The 17,842-nt window shown below is 32.1% G+C and overlaps 1 protein-coding gene across 1 annotated transcript; it reads right to left on the bottom strand.

Annotated features, from left to right (window-relative positions):
* Positions 1–7,574: 7,574 nt before the first annotated feature.
* LOC105792196 (uncharacterized) lies at positions 7,575–16,189 on the bottom strand. Its single transcript, XM_012620643.2, has 3 exons — positions 16,093–16,189; positions 14,321–14,397; positions 7,575–7,895 (listed from the first exon to the last, which is right to left on the bottom strand). The coding sequence occupies exons 1-3, from the start codon at positions 16,157–16,159 to the stop codon at positions 7,695–7,697; spliced, it is 345 nt and encodes a 114-aa protein (XP_012476097.2). The 5' UTR covers positions 16,160–16,189; the 3' UTR covers positions 7,575–7,694.
* Positions 16,190–17,842: the final 1,653 nt, after the last annotated feature.

The following is a 17,842-nucleotide window of genomic DNA, read 5'->3' as shown; positions in this document are numbered from 1 at the left end:
TAAATTATATCCGTCACAAGATTATTAGTAAAAGCTACAAAATGATCTTTGAATTTTTGAAAATTAAAACTTCTATTTTAAATTAATATATAATTTACATAACTTACATAAATATATATCATATCAAAACTTACCTAACTTACATAATTCACATAACTCACATAACTTACATAACTTACATAATACATAAATATTTATCATATGATAACTTACATAACTCACATACATACATAACTTAATAACTTATATATATCATATCATAACTTACATAACTTAATTATACTTATAAATAAACAACTTACCTGTGTAGTTTATTGTCAACTTTAGACTTCAAGAACTACGAAATGGATCGATCTTGGATGAATTTGTCAAGGGTAAGCAACGACTATCGAAATGGAGTACAAACTTTTCTAAACTTTACATTTCAAAATGCAAGCCAAGAGAATATGATTCTTTGCCCGTGTAAGAAGTGTGGCAACATCAATTGGCATTTTCGTGAAGTTGTCTACAAACATCTAATTGTTGATGGGTTTATTCGGGGGTATAAAAAATGGATTTTCCATGGAGGGTGCACACCTAGTAGAACCTCTTCAACGATTAATCCGGTTTATCCTCATAGTTCTTACCATCAGTCTGTTAGAGAAGATGACATGGAAGGTATGTTGCAGGATGCATTTAATATGCACAGTCATGGTTTGTAATAGTTTCCACCCGACTTTGTTGCATCCAATGATTTTAATCTTGGTGGAAATGCTTTTACCGAAACTGGAAGAAGTGTACCTGATGAAGAGCCGAATGGAGAAGCGACGAAGTTCTACAGGTTACTTAATGAAATGAATGAAGAACTTTATGAGGGATCATAATTTTCAAAAATGTCCTTCTGTATTCTTCTTTTTCAGTTAAAATGTTTGGAAGGGTAGACCGAAAACTCTTTGACAATAATGTTAGAGTTTTTGAGAGATATGTTTTCATTTGCAAAAATCCCTCATTCAGACAAATATATGAAGAAACTGATAAAAGATTTAGGCCTTGGGTACAACAAAATTCATAGTTGCCCAAATGACTACATGTTGTATTAGGGTGATCGGAAAAACCAACAGTCTTGTCATGTATGCGGTAAATCTCGTTGGATGAATAAAAATATAGAAAATGTGAATGAGGATGAATATGATGCACAGTCAAGAAAAAAACCAATTAAGATTTTACGATATTTTCTACTAATATCAAGGCTTCAAAGGCTTTTCATGTCGTCGAAGACAGCCGAGTCTATAACGTGGCATCATGATGGACGAACTGATGATGGATTATTAAGGCATCCTGTGGATTCTTTAGCTTGGAAATCATTTGATAGTAAATTTCCAAGCTTTGCAAGCGGTCCTCGGTGTGTGAGGGTTGGGCTAGCATCTGATGGATTTAATCCTTATAAAATCATGAGCACTTTGTACAATACTTGGCCTGTAGTGCTTGTTCCTTACAATTTGCCTCCATAGAATTGCATGAAACAATCTTCCTTTATCTTATCTATGATTATCCCTGGAGAGAAAGGTCCCGGAAATGATATTGACATTTATTTGCAGACACTTATTAAAGAGTTAAAACAGTTATGGGCGAGTGTTGAGACATATGATGTATTGAGAAAAGAGAACTTTAATTTATGTACAGCTTTGTTACGGACTATTAATGACTTCTCGGCTTATGCTAATTTATGTGGTTGGAGTACCAAGGGACGTTATGCTTGTGCTTGTTGTGCTGCGCAAACATGTTCGAAGTGGTTATATAATGGGAAGAATTCTCTTATATAGGGCATCGTCGGTGGTTAGATGGAAATCATATATTTAGATTTCAGAGTACTCTATTTGACGGTACCGAAGAGTTCAGAGAAGCTCCTGAGCAGACCATTGGATCTGAAATCTTTTTCATGTTGAAAGATATGAATTTCAGTTATGGGAAGATGAATCAACCGCCCAACACACAAACAAAGTGAAGATCGAAAGATAAATCTGATGATGAATCTGATGAAGAGGATGATCCTAATGAGACAGACTTGTGGAAAAAATAAAGTATTTTTTTTTGAGTTGCCTTATTGGGAGCATCACATTTTACGACATAATCTTGATGTCATGCATATTTAGAAGAATGTTTGTGAGAACATCATTGAGACAATTTTGAATGTCGATGGAAAATCGAAAGACTATATTCAAAGTCGACTTGATTTAGCTCACATGGGAATTTGGTGTGATCTTCATCCCCAAGTATTTTCTGGTTGTCGCCTTCTATTTTTTCAATGTCGAAGAAAGAGTAAGAAGTGTTCTGCATGGTGTTGAAGGATATAAAGGCCCCAGATGCGTATACATCAAATATATCTCGATGTGTGAGTCTTAAAGATCGAAGACTATATTCCTTAAAATCACATGATTAGCACATCTTGATGCAAGATTTACTGCCAGTTGCTTTGCGATGTTGTATGTCAAAAAAGGTGACGTCTTACATAATTAAACTATCCAATATGATGAAAGTCATTTGTGGCAAAATTTTAAATGTTGAAGAACTAGAGAAAGTACAAGATCAAGCCGCTTTGACTTTATACAATTTGGAGAATATCTTCCCACCTTCCTTCTTCACTATTATGGTGCACTTGCTAATCCATCTCCCTCATGAAGTAATACTTGGTGGACCCGTTTTCTATCGATGGATGTATCCTATAGAAAGGTGCTAATTTATTTGTAAATTATTCATTCATTCACCTCTATGCCTTTAGTTACAACTTTTGATAATGTTGTATATTGTGTTTAGGTTCCTATCCAAATTGAAGTCTTATTACCGTAATAAGCGTTATCCAGAAGGATCAATTGCTGAAGGTTACTTGGCAGAGGAGTGTATGACTTTTTGTTCTAGATATTTAGAAGATGTTGAAACAAGACTGAACAGACCAAGTAGAAATGCTGGGCTCACTGATCATTACTTGGTCGAAACTTATTTATTTCAAAGTTATGGAGAATCAATCGGCAAAGTTGAAATTGTAGAATTAGATGATAGATCGTGGGTACAAGCACATCGATATGTTCTTTTTCACCACGATTCAATGGAACCATTACGCAAGTAACTTCTAAAATTTGATAAATATTCATCTTTTTAATTTGTTTATCTTCTAACAAATTAAACCTCTTTTTAACATAGTGAGTACAAACAAATCTTGAGGTCTTGTTGACACTCTCGAAGATTACAACATCGAGAGATTAATAAGTTATTCACAGAATCTTTCCATGAATGGTTAAGCCAAACGGTATGCAATTGAAGCTTTCATTGACAAATAGTAATGTTTTTTCATAACATTTATAATTACTTAATTTACTTTTGATTCAATAGGTTTGGAGTGGGAAGAACGTCAATGACGAAGTTAAATGGCTTTCCCAAGGTCCGAATAGAGTAGTAAAAAGATATAGTGTCTTCCTCATCAATGGATTCAGATTTCATACAAAATATCACGAGAGATTGAGGAGAACTCAAAATTGTGGAATAGTTGTTAATTCTTCAATTACAAGTTATGCTAGTGCTAGGGATAGTAATTTTGTTAAGGGAAATGTGGAGTTTTACGGACTTCTTACTGACATTATTGAGTTGGATTACAATGGTGAATTTCTCTCGATTGATTCACACTGGACAACAACTGATAGATGAGCCGTATGTATTTTCTTCTCAAATGAAAAAAGTTTTTTACTCGAAAGATGCAACTGATGAAGGTTGGTATGTTGTACTCCGTAACACCTCTAAAGACTTGTTTGACATGGGCAATAGGAGTAGAGATGACACCGACGAAAGATCAGAAACTTTGCCTTTTCCAGAACAAAACTTAAATGAAAATATCCCTAGTACTAGTACACAATTTCAATGGGTTCGCCAGGATGTTGATGAAGATATTTACGAATTATGATGTAGTAAGATTTTACGATTTCTTAATTATATGTAATATCATAATTTAAATCTTGGTATTGTTAAATATTTCAACTATTTTATATGTACTATTATTGTTGTAATTAGTTACTAAAAGTTCAACTATTTTATGTGTATTGCAGATAAAATGCCTAGAAGAAGATTGCGAGATCTAAGAATTGTTCAAAATACTCCAAATTCAAAAGAAACAAATAGTGAACAACAGACTGCTATTGGATCTTCGAATGTTCTGATTACACCTGATGAACCTGCAGAAATTCAAAGTAATGTTAAATTTGATTTACATGTGTGTTGACTTTTATTATTGATTTCTTTTTCGAACTCTTATATTATAATATACCATTTTTCAGCTGAAAGTGGTAGGACGCGCAGAGGTCGAGGACGTATGCTACTTAAAGATTTATACGAGTTAAATTCTGTCGAGCATGTCAAAGTATGTAGAAGCAATCTTGGTCAGCCTGTTGGACCAGAAGCTCGACTTTTAGCAGGATATTTGGGCATTATAGCACGAAATGCCAATATGTTGCCTATCAACTACGAGTCATGGCATCAAATGCCTGATAGTAACAAAAATGAAGCTCTCAATAATATTAAGGTAACAAAATGTGAATGCAATTCATAAAACTTTGGTTTAAGTTTCATTTATATTTACTTTCTAAACTTGTGTTTTTTATAGGAGAGGTTAGCTTTAGAGGTCTCGGATAATTATGTCAAGAAGGCATTGGGAAAAAGATGGAGAGACCATAAAAGTAATTTAAAGAAAGAATATTTTAAGACAAAAATAAGCCTCGAAGAGAAATTGCGAAATGTCCCGCCGGGAATGCTGAGGTACCAATGGGAAGATGCAGTTAGATTTTGGAATTCAAAGAAAGGAGAGGTATTACGTACTTCCAAACTCTTATAATTATTTCGGTTTATACTATTTACTATATACGTAATAATAATTTCATAATATAGGATCGTGAATGAGTTGGAACAAGCAGCAGGCAAAAACAGAAATTCACTCATATTGCTGGGTCGAAAAATTTTACTTGTGTAGCTGAGGCCGAGGTATTTTGAATTTATTAATTGTGTCAAATATTTATTACTTTCTCTTAAATAATATTTTTACTATTATATTGTAGGAACTGTCGTCTGGTCAAAAAGTTGGACGCCTTCAACTTTTTGACATTACACATAGGAAGAAAGATGGATCTCCTATGACTTCTGAAGCTGCAGAAATTATGGTATGTTTACTTAATAAAATTTAAATTATTTTAAATATTTATAGTGTTTAATTATAATGGTTTAATTCTTAGTTTGTAATGCAAATAATGTTAAGTTATGTTGCATTTGTTTTTATTATATATTTCGTTTCTAACTCTTTGATTGATTTATTAGGATAAACTAAAGGATAAAAAGGCGGAGTATGAAGCAGTTGCTTCGAGTGATAGTTCTGTTAATGTTGACGACATTGATAACCGGATTATTACTGAAGTTTTGGGTCCTGAAAGGTATGGTCGGGTTCGATTTTAAGGATCTTTTGTTAACCCAACCCAATATTTTAGATCCAGCTCGCAGCAATACATGCCTTCGGGGAGTCAGTCTCAAGCTAAAGTTCAGCGGTTAAGAGACCAGGTGGCTCAGATGCAATCGAGTTTTGATCAACTTAAAGCGAAGTCAGTAGAGCAGAGCAGAAAGTACGACGCACTCCACCTACAACTTCTGAATATGACGAAGATGTTTCAGCAGTCGCAAAATCCGCCATCTTAGACATTTGTTTTCTTATTGTAAGAATATTTTTAGCATTATATCTTTTAACATTATTGTAAGAATATTTTGTATTATACTTTAGTTATCATTTTATATCATATATCTTTCGTTGAATTTGAAGTATCATTTAGATTTGCTGTTTTTTGTTGGATTTCGTGTTACAGGAAGGGTTGTATATGGGATGAAAACTGAATGTAACAAATCTGCCAAAGTTAGCGGTGTTTGTGACAAAAACGCCGCTAAAGAACATGACCTTTACCGGCGCTTTTTCATAAACGCCGCAAACTTTAGCGACATTGTCTATAGAAGCATTTTTTGCGGCACTTTCAAATACTTTTAGCGCTTTTTCTATGGGCCTAAAAAAACGCTGCTAAAAGCCTATTTTGCTGCAGTGAAATATTAATTGAATCTTTAATTTATGAAATTTTGATCATTAGGTAATTGTGTTTATATAATACATTGAAATTAACTTAATTTAGATGGAAGTAGTAATATATTGTTTCAACAAATAATAATAATAATAATAATAATAATAATAATAATACATTTAAAACAAAGGGTGGCCAAATATGCTTGTTGTGCATCAGCCTCATATGGAGGAGCTACTACAAATTCAACATTCTCTGATTTCAGGATCCGAAAAGTAACAACGTAAGTTTGGAAAGGATGTAAATGGAACAGGAATGAGAAATATTCGAAACTTTTATGATGAACAAAAGTCACAGAAAATGATATGAAAAAACCATTTAAAATGGCCTAATTATTATTTTTCTTATAGTATTGTTTGATATCATTGCGTGCCCTTCTTTTATGGTTTTATTAAAACTTCACCTTGCTGCTTTGATTTATATATGATTAATGTCTTCTTCTTTTTTTGCAGGGCCTGAGTCTGAAATTTTACCATCATGGTTTCAGTTTTTTAACAAAATGCTCGTACGTACCTTGTCGTCTTCAGATCATGAAGCTTTTTGACCATCCTGTGGCATGTAAGCTATGGAAATTTATGAGATAAATTTCTTGCTTTTTTTCCATGTTACTTACGGGTTGGTTCAATGTTTATCCCAGATGTTGCTACTAGCATCAGTGTTCCCATGGCATTTTCTTTTCTTTTTTTACTTAACCCCTTGTTGTTTAATCTCTGATCATTTGAAAAATCTTTCACTTGTGTACTTAAAATAAATCCATCTCTTACTAAGGAACAGATTAAAGCTTTCTGGAGATCAAAGAAGAAAACAAAGGAAGAGCATCTTAAGGCTATATATGGTTCTCCAGATCGTTGCAATCAGCAGGTACAAGTTTTTGTTAAAGATTTTTAAAATTATATATAGGTTAAAGCCTGGAAGATTAAGGGCCCACCTTATCCTACACCTAGGTGCATAGCTGAGGCCAACATCTCAAACCAGTTTAATAAATTTTACAACATGGAGAGTGAGACATCTCAGCTGGTCGGTGGATAGTCCTTGGATTGGCATCCAATGGGGTAGCTTTTCTGTATAGCCATTTTGTAGGTGGGGTCGAACCCCCAAGTTGTTTTGTCCAAAATTAAAAGCACTCTGGTCTGTTTCTTTTGCATTGAATATGTAATTTATATTACTCCAAACATGACAACCAAGGCATTCTGGAGGTACTTGGCGACCCAATGAATTGTGTCGTGGAAAGTTTTTATGTCTATCAAGAATCCATATTCTGGAAAATTATATATAGTAGACATAAAATCTAATTTTATGGTTCAGCATATGGATAATAATCCCTTGTCTCTTTTATATATAACGCTAATATTAAATTTACTGTTGGGTTTTAACGTTTGTCAACTCGCAATGTCTGTTTTAGTTGTCCTTTCCAACCATTTTCATGTTGTGAAGTGTAAATAATAGATCACAAACAAATAACAAAAGGTCCATTAGAACATAAAAAACCCTATTCTCAGTCTCATGGCTCTCACTTCCTGAACATCAAACCCCACCTTTATCTCTGGTACTCCAATCCAGTCATTACTCCAACCCCAAACACTCAAATGCACATGCCACTGTGAAAGCTGTTAAAGAATAAAAAAAAGAACAATTGCTCATTAGAAGCTTCAGTGATGAATTTAAACCTCTGGAAACAGTTTTGGATCCCAATTGTGGAGCATTAGATGCCTGTGATCCACAGTTGGCTCTAGCAGCAGAGGCTTGAGGTTTTGCAAAAGAAGCCTGTTTGAAATGTATGTAACATACTCAGTCAAAAGTTCTAAGAGCAAAAGGTATTCACATAACTTTTAACAGAGGAAAATCAATTCAGCATTGAAAATATGCATAAAAGATTAAAAATTACAACCATGAGCAATTTTCAGCTAGTTATATAAATATGTTGGACATGGATGTAAGATAATATGTATTGGATACAATAAGGAAAAGAAAATACTAATAGAAAAATTAAGCTTCTCAGTGATTATTTAAGTCTGATGTACTGATATTCACAAGCCAAAAAACAAGACACATAAACTAACTTAACTCAACTAATCAATAAATGATGTTTAAACTTTAACCCTTTAGCAAAAGGAGAAGCCAAATAACATTCAAACTAATTGTAGCGACCTAAAAATTTGGACACGGGCGCTAATTGAATTGATTGTTGAAAATTTGAAAACGGAGTTTCGATTTTATTTTAAAAAAGGGAGTCATCACTGATCTTTTTTGTTTTAGGTGTGATCGGACACCTAATAAATTCTCTTTTTTAAAGAAAAAAATTATTTTCTAAATTTTCTAAAAAAGAGTTGATTTTAGGTCTACGTCAAAATCCAGAAAAAATTAGGGTTATGGAGTCGGTTACGCGCGAGGAAGGTATTAGCACCCTCGTGACGCCCAAAATTGCTATCTCGTTAAACGCGTGTTGTCTTAATTTTCAAAAATACAAGTTCAATTTAATAGTTAATCGCGATCCGATCAAAATACGAGAATTTTTTTTAAAACACGAAGATTTTTGAAACAATTATTTTTTTTGAAAACACGAAAAATTTTTAAAACACGAGAATTTTAGAGACATGAAAATTCTTAAAAACACGAAAATTTTTGAAAACACGGAAATTTTTAAAACACGGGAATTTTTGAAAACATGAAAATTTTGTGAAACACCGGAATTTTTGAAAACACGAGGATTTTTGAAAACACGAAGATTTTTTAAAACACGGAAATTTTTGAAAATACGGAAATTTTTAAAACATGAGAAATTTTGAAAACATGAAAATTTTTAAAACACTGAAATTTTTGAAAACACGAGAATTTTGAAAAATGGATTCTTTATTTTTATTTTTATTTTTTTAAAACACGAATATTTTTGAAATATGAATTTTTTTAAAACAGAAAATTTTTTGAAACACGAGAAATTTTGAGAACATGAAAATTTTTGAAACACGATTATTATTTTTTTAAAAAGTACCGTATTTGACATGAATCAATGATATTCACCCCTACATGGCGATGAAACCATCGAATTAGTGTTAAATCAATTCAATTTAATATTTAATCGAGATTCTAATAAAACACGAGAATTTTTATTAAAATTTATTTATTATTATTATTTTTAAAAAAACATGAGAATTTTTGAATATTTTCGTTTTTTTAAAAGGGCGTCCCGTATTTAACACGAGCCATCGATATTCACCCAACATAGCGATGAATTCGATGACTTAATATTAAATTGGGTCGTTGCCTTATGCATTAAAATAATTTTTCTATTCTAAAAATGAAATTATTTAAATTTAAAATTACAAAATGAAATAAGAAGAATAATATGAATGCCATAAAAATACTAATTGAATTAAAATGGGATAATATTCAAATGATTGGGCTAAATTTAAAAAAATTAAGAATTTACCAATAGCCCAAATTTATGGGCTTGAAATTTGGGCCTTTCTTTTTTTAGGCCTGCTGCGAATTGAGCCTGTATTACTTGTAACAACTCGATCTTGACCCTAATCAGATAAAGTGGTTTCGGGACCACAAATCCAAGTCAAAAAATATTTTAAAATTATTTTTGATATTTGCAGTATGTGAATTACTATGTGTAAAAATTTTGTATAAAAATTTGATCGTTTGAGTGCACAATTTGATAAAAAGGGCTTAATAGCGTAAAATAAAAATTTAAGGGTTAAATTTAAAAGCACCCAATTGTTGTTGTCTTTTAAAAATAAGGGTTATAAATGGAAATTAGGCCATTTAATAGTTAGTGGGCTGCAATGGTCTAAATTACCCTTAAGTTATATGTTTTATAATTAATTAAACTAAGGTTAAAGTAGTCATTAAGTAATTAAAATATATATTAGTTAAAATAACTTAAGAAAAGATGATTTTATCATCTTCTCCAAGCCAAATGTTAAGCAAAAAGAAGCTCAACTATGGCTTTCTAAAGTTCGGCCATATCCTTGCTTAATTAAAGATCAAGAACCAAAGAAATCGGAGTTAGATCGAGGAAAAGTTAAAGTCGTCGACTAATCGTCCGGTTTCGATTTTACACTGTCCGAGGTAAGTTTATTAGCTATTTAATGTCATAAAAATCAGTATATAGGTATGTATATGTGCTGTATTTTGATGAATTATAATTCAAAATATGTTGGTTGAAATAGTTAAAAGTATGAGTGAATTATATGCATTATTGTTACATGTTCGAATCATAGGTATATACTTATATGGTCATTTGAATTTAGTTAAAGTATGAAGGTATATAAGGATATACAATTATAAATGTTATCAAATTTAGTTGGAGTATAAAAGTTTTATATTTTTATATGTACAAGTTTTGAATTTATACATGTATATACAAGTATAAAGTATTGGTTTAGTAAAAGGTATATATATATATATATGTGTGTGTGTGTGTGTACTTAAGATTCGGAAATAAACATAGGTTTATATTGGTATAAAACTTTGTATTGGATCTATAATATGCAAATATACATGTATATGTCCTTGTATTGAATTGGGTATGCCATTTATACAAGTTTATATGAGGTTCAATTATGCAAATATGCATATATATATATATATATATATATATATATGTTCTGTAATGAGTTTAAGTATGAAATTTATATATGTACAAGGGAGGTTCGATTATGTATGTATATTCATGTAAAAATTCTTGAATGGAATTGAAGATATGAAATTATTAGTTTGGAATATCATATGGTGTTGAATGCATGATATTAGGTAGTAGGCTTTAATGTATTAAGTTATATATATATATATATATATATATATATATATATATATATATGTGTGTGTGTGTGTGTGTGTGTGTGTGTGTGTGTGTGTGTGTGTGTTGGATGTATAATTAAGTTATTGAGCTGAATTTGATGTTTGAACTTTATATACCTATGTGGATTAATGATATAGTTTATAAATTATTGAGTTGAATTTTTATGTGGATAATATATACAAATATGAGATATAACTTCGTGAATTGAGATTTTAGGCTCAAGGCTATCGGTTTGTTGCCGTGAAACAATATCGGACTTTACGTCTAGCGTGCTTAATGGGTGAAATAATTTCGACTTTACGTCTAGCGTGCTTAATGCCGGTGAAACAATATCAGACTTTACGTCTAGCAGGCTTAATGCCGGTGAAATAATTTCAGACTTTACGTCTAGCAGGCTTAATGCCGGTGAAACATGTCAGACTATATGTCTAGCAGGCTAAGTGCTTGGGTGTACGTAATCGAGCTTTAAGTCTAGCGAGCTAAGTGTCGTTGAATCATTTAAAGAATGTGATTAAGTGTACAGTTATATGATTTTGGTTATCTTTAATTGATGAACATATATACCTTGACTAAGTGTGTTTAATGAATATGTACATATTCGGTCTATGCATTTGTAAAATATACATACATGCTTTCGATTTATGCAATGATAAATGTATATGTATAAATATTCGGTATATGTATTTGATAAGTATCTACATATGCATTTGAAATGTATACACCTCTATTTATAATTATTTGATGAAGATGAATGCATTTGGTCACATGTATTAGATTTGTATTTGGTTATAAGTTTATTATGAGTATACATACACAATTGGATATGATATGTGTATAACATACATATATGCTCGGTTATATTCATTTGGTTGTAATGTTGTTTGGTATAAATATATATATTCAATTGAACGCATTTTATTGTGTACATATATTTGACTATAAATAAAATGGTGCGAGATACGATAAATGTATAAATATTAATTATATGTGTTAATTGCAATCTCAAGAAATTAAATTAAAAGTTATATTATTTCTATATATATATTTCATTATGCAATAGACTTACTAAGCTATAAAAGCTTACTTTGTTTGTTTATGTCTTTCTGTTTTATATACTTAAAGATCAAGCTTCAAGCTCGGGGATCGTCAAGAAGATCATCACTCTATCTCTTGTCTCGGTATTAAAGCTGTTTAAATTTTAATTATGGCATGTACAAAGCTAGATAAATGTTTTGGAAAGTCGTACTTTGATATATTGTATATGAAATTAATAGTCATCTGAAAATTACTTATATTCTTATGCTTTAACTGGATTGTAATTTTAAAAAGAAATTTAAATTTTACATGTTTAATATTAGACCTAGCAATTTATATGTAACGTTAAAATTATTGAACTATCTTGAATGTCATTCTAAGTTCTGTTTTGATTAGTAATGCCTTTTAACCCTAATTCGATGACGGATACGGGTTAGGGTGTTACATTCATCTTCTTGGGCGGATCCGGATCGGGTAAATGGTCGATTCTCTGACCGGCTTTCTTTGCCTTCTTTGGGTCATTGGTATCATGGGCTCTTTGGGCTGCCGCCGAATCTGGGCTCTTGGGCCTTTCTTCTGCCAGACTGGGCTACTGGGTCTAGCAGTTTGGGCTCTTGCTTGAAATTGTTGTAGCTGTTTTTTTTTTTTTGCTATAATGGCCTGCTTTTTCCTTTTATTTTTATTTTTTCCTTTCTTTTTCTTTCTCTTTTCTTCTTTTCTTCTTCTTCAAAACCCTAGCCGCCGCTCGTTTCTCCTCTTCGCCCATTGCCGCCGTCGAATCCTCTGTTTGGTGGCGCGGTGGTCCCAGCGTTCTCCCCTCCTCATTTCTCTTCCCCTTTTTCTCTTCTCCCTTTCGCTTTCTCTCTTTTCTTCTATTTTCCCCTTTCTTTTTCTTTTCTTTCTCTTTCGAAAGCTCAAAAGCTAGAGGCGACACCGCCCCTTCCTATCCACCGTTCGTCGCTCAATCTTCCTCCGCCTTAGGTGGCCGAGGTAAAGGGCCGAAATTTCTTCCTATTTCCTTATTTTGCTACTGTCTTGTTTGCCTCTTTTTTTATATTTTCTTTTCTTTTTTGGTTGATTAGGGCTTATTGGTGGTGGTGCGGCAGTTGCGGTGGTCGTAGGCGCGGTGGCGGTGAGCGTGGGATTGACCGGATTTGAGTGTTTTTTTCTTGAAATTTTTCTGCTATTTTTATTTTTCTTTGGCTGCCCCCCCTTTTTTCCTCTTCAATTTTTCTTTTTAATGCCTCAATTTTTTTCCTCTTCCTTCTTGTTTTCAGGTGGCAGCAGAGGAGGGGGAGCAAATTGGGGGCGTCAGGCGTGGAAGGCGGTGCATGCAATAACGCAGATTGGGGGCGGTCTTGTCATGCCCAGAAGGACCAAATGTAACGGGTGTAAAGTTTTTGGGGTAAAAATGAAATTTTAGGAAATAAGGGGCCAAAATGTAATTTTTAGAAAGTTTAGGGGTCAAAGTGCAATTTTGAGAAAGTTTAAGGGTTGAAATGTAATTTTAGAAAAGTTTAGGGTCAAAATGTAAATTTCAAAAAGTACAGGGGTTAAAATGTAATTTTTATTTTTTGCATTTTTTCAAAATTTTATTATTACTATTTTATTAATATTTAAAACAAAAATTAAAATTGAGCTAAAACAAACCCAAAATTTAATCCTAATGGTCCCAATCATCGGGCCCATATGAGACCAGCCCGGCCCGAAACTCTACCCGGGAAAAATTCAGTGATTACACTAATGTCCTACATTAACAGCAAAAACCCTTTTTGGCTTATTCACACCATATATATCCCCAGATTAACAGCAAAAACCCTTGGTCCAACTCAACAAATACATACTCATATTATACCATTGACGCCAAGAGAATGCACTCACTAAATTGAACATCAATCTTCATCTGATAACAGAAATATGTAATGTCAATAGTAGAGGCATGACAACTTTTGAAGGGAGCAAAAGTAGTGGAAAAGGTGAATTCCTCTCTAACTGATCCCTGAATAGAACAAGCTTTCGTCGTATCTAAATTCTTAGGACTCCAAATATTCCAGCTACCTTTTCTGTACAGTTTTTCCAGCACATTTAGGCCTTCCCAAGTCTTACCATACATACATACATACATACATACATACATACATACATACATACATACATACATACATACATACATACATACATACATACATACATACATACATACATACATACATACATACATACATACATACATACATACATACATACATACATACATACATACATACATACATACATACATACATACAATCTTTAAGGCAACAAGATAAATACCAACTGGATGCAATAATTTAAATATGATAGATACAACATGAGGCAAGCGGTAGGCCATGGCTGTAATCAATCCATCAGGTGAAACAAATAAAGAAGGAAGGCCATTTTGGTCTGGAAGACAAGTGAAGAATCCTTATTAGTGCAAGCAAAAAGGGAAAGGAAATGTGATTATATGTTATGAAAAATGTAGAATATAGAAAGAGAATACAAGTAATATGTGATCAGAATAGAACTAAGAATACAAAAATCAATGACAGAGAAACAAGCGCTGAATTTGCCTAATGTAAATATATATTATATCAAGAAAAGTGAAACATGAAGACAAAATAATTCAGCACGAAACCTTCCAAAATGAAAACTCAAAGGGAAAAATCATTAGTGGACCAGGGAACTTAAAAGGAAAAAGTAAAATGAACTAACAATATATACCCAAGATATTATTTCGGAATTAACACATTCAGAACAATAGCAACCCTTAAAACTTCTGAAGTGATCGTGGAGCTGTGAAACTCTAAAATTACTATTGAGTTTCATTATGAGCTTTGCAAAAATGAGTATTTTGGTTTTCTATGATTTCGTATTAGATTTGCACGTCAAAGATTTTGGAGGCACTAATTCCAGTGGTCAATTATAAACTTAATGGCACAACTGCAAACAATACCTAAACATTCTAATGCTAATTTATAGAACTTGGTTTTCTCTTGAACAGAGAGATAAACAATATTTTGTTTCTCATATGAAGACACTAGTGTATGTAAATGAATAAAATCATCTCTTTGGCCTTTCTTATGTAAGCTCAAGCAATGCACGTGCTCAAAATTCCACCAGAGAGCTATAAAATGAGCAAAAACTTGTCATTTTTCCTTCTACTCTAATATAAACATTGCAAATGACACTATTATGACAAATATCATCAGGTTTTTTCCATCTCGGGATATTCTGCATATTTTAAAGCAAAGCCATGTTTTTCAATGGAGTGTTGGTCACTAGAAGGACTCAAAAAAAAAGAAGCAACAACCAACCAAAGACTAAATTTACATTCCTTTTAAGTTATTTTTCCTTGAAATCGATAATTATTTAGAGATCAATTAAATGTAATAGCTCTAAATTTTACAAATATAATCCATCATTTCATAAAGAAAGCATTGATCATTCATACCATCAAACATCAAAGCTATCACATTTCTACCCAAAATTACACATTCTAGATACTAGGGTTAAAAGAAAATCAAATTTCAACCCAAATCGCTTCTATCCCTTCAATTTTCTTCTTTTCTTTGCCAATAAAACCCAGACACTATAGCTAAGTAGCTAACTGAGTATTCTATTCTCCTATTCAACTAAATTCAACAACTGAATAACGAAATTGAATATAAATTTTCAAAAAAAAATGTTCAAAACAAAACAAATTTAAATAATAAACTAAAATGAACCAATAATCAATCAAAAAGAAAAAGAAAACTAAACTTGCTAAAGCTAAATTGGCGAGTTTTTCACAGTTCTTCATTGTTGTCCTTTATTGCTAATAATCATTTTATCTAAAATAAAAATAGATCAAAATAATTAGTGGGTAAGAAAATAAAATCGAGATTTAAATGGTTTTTCAAATAAAATTGAGAATTAGAACCTTTGATTTGATTTTCCTCTCTTGCTCTTTCCAACAATCGATGGAATTTTATAGATAAGAAAAAATGGAAGAGAGGAAAAGAAAAACTTTATTAAGAGAAAGAAAAAGAAAGCAAAAAAAAAGTGCAGAAAAATTAGAAAAGAGGAAAATGGAAGGAACAGAGGGAGAAAATGTTTCACCTAACGCTACGATGAAGGTGACTATCTTTTGAGGTGAAAAAGTGGGTGAGGGCAAAGTAGGGAGCATTTTTGTGGTGATGGTCTCCTTAAGCACCGAATCAGTAATCGGTGGTGAGGAAACGTAATAGAAATAGGAAATTTCATTACATAGGCCCGTAATAGGGTATTCCATTAAACCAAACAGTTGTTTATGGTGGACCCACAGAATAGAGTTGTAATGGCTATACACCATTACATTGAACCAAACATGGCCCTAGTTTTTGTTCATGATTCCATAGCTTATCTAAAGATATCATATAATTATAATAAAAATAAATTGATTCAGGGTCCGACTCAAAAAAACCCATGATTTAAGTAATCCCAAACACTTTATTTGAGGTAGACACGTAAGTAGAAGAGTCCATGGTGTTAGAGTTCTGTGACCCAAATTCCTGTTGAAGAAATAATACAGTGGTAAAACTAGGAGATCTGTGGTGGGTTTAAGGTCGTAGCCCAATAGATCCTCGCACCGAGGGTAAGCCATGGTACGGACCAGGCTGCATAAGTAGAATCCGTATAGAATTACTCTTCTTCTATTTGACATTGATTGCACAACTAGAATCAATATAAAACTACTCTTCTTCTATTTGACATTGATTAGAATAAGGTTTTTCAACCTTTAAATAGATGTAGTCGAAACTCCTCTTATATTATTTGATTTTCAACATTAGTTAATTTTCTTCTCTTCTGCCCGTGATTTTTTCTCGAAAGAGTTTCCACATAAAATCTGTGTGTTTTATTTTTCTTTCTTATTGCTTTGCGATCTTTCTATATTGTCATTATCGACATCTAGCTCTAACACATGGCTTATATTCTTCTTCTCTAGAAAGTCTTCTGTCTCCCTACTCCAAAACCATCTTCAAGACCACCCTATCTTCCCATTTTTCACTCCGGTTGATACTATGTATCAACATATATGATGTTTTTCTTTCTGCCTTGAACTTATGTTCTTATTTTTTTTTGGATAAATTAATGATTATTTCGAATAAAGAAATTTGATGATGTCCTCACTCAGTTGATTCTTTTAAAGGAAAGAAAGAAGCAGGTTAGGGAACCAAGATATTGTAAAGAAATTTACTTACCTTCGTTCTCTTACATGAATATTTTTGGACATCATAGTTTGCTTGATATTGGTTGTAATAGGGGTGTCTTTGTTAACTTTGTTTTACATTGTATTTAGAGTGAAATCTTTGTATAAAATTTTAATGTATGTTATATTTGATTTATTAAAACTTGTATATTTCAAGAATTTGTATATGTAATATTTGAAATTTATGAATTATATATTATTTTATATAATAATGTCAAAAATACCATAAATTTGAAAAAAAAAACAATTTCTAGTGTGGTGTAATTTTTAATAAAATATATTTAGTGGCGCTTTTTTTTCTTAAAAATGCCGCAAAAAGTCCTACATTCAGCAACATTTGTGTATCCAAACACCACAAAAGGTTCATGTACTCAGAAACGTTTTAATGACAAACGCCGTGAAAAGGTTTGCAATTAGTGGTGTTTCCAATGCCAATGTCCAAGACTATCTTTACCTTTAGTGGTGTTTTTGGACAAACACCGCTATCTTCTACGACAGTTTTTATTGCAACATTTTTTGTGGCTATTCAAGTTTCACCGTTATATTTTTATAAACGTCGCAAAAAGCTTTAAAAACATCACTAAAAACCTATTTTCATGTAGTGATGCCCTTCGGTTTTCT

This window comes from Gossypium raimondii, chromosome 8 (assembly GCF_025698545.1).
Source record: "Gossypium raimondii isolate GPD5lz chromosome 8, ASM2569854v1, whole genome shotgun sequence".
Classification (NCBI taxonomy): Eukaryota; Viridiplantae; Streptophyta; class Magnoliopsida; order Malvales; family Malvaceae; genus Gossypium; species Gossypium raimondii.
This window is presented reverse-complemented; position numbering and strand designations above follow the sequence as displayed.

What these genes read in the sequence shown, in the direction of transcription:
- LOC105792196 (XM_012620643.2), bottom strand. Translation starts at nt 16,159, where the DNA reads ATGCTCCCTACTTTGCCCTCACCCACTTTTTCACCTCAAAAGATAGTC. An exon ending in CACCTTCATCGTAGCGTTAG is followed by an intron (nt 14,398 to 16,092) that starts GTGAAACATTTT and finishes CTTGTCTTCCAG; the next exon opens with ACCAAAATGGCCTTCCTTCT. An exon ending in CCTACCGCTTGCCTCATGTT is followed by an intron (nt 7,896 to 14,320) that starts GTATCTATCATA and finishes CATTTCAAACAG; the next exon opens with GCTTCTTTTGCAAAACCTCA.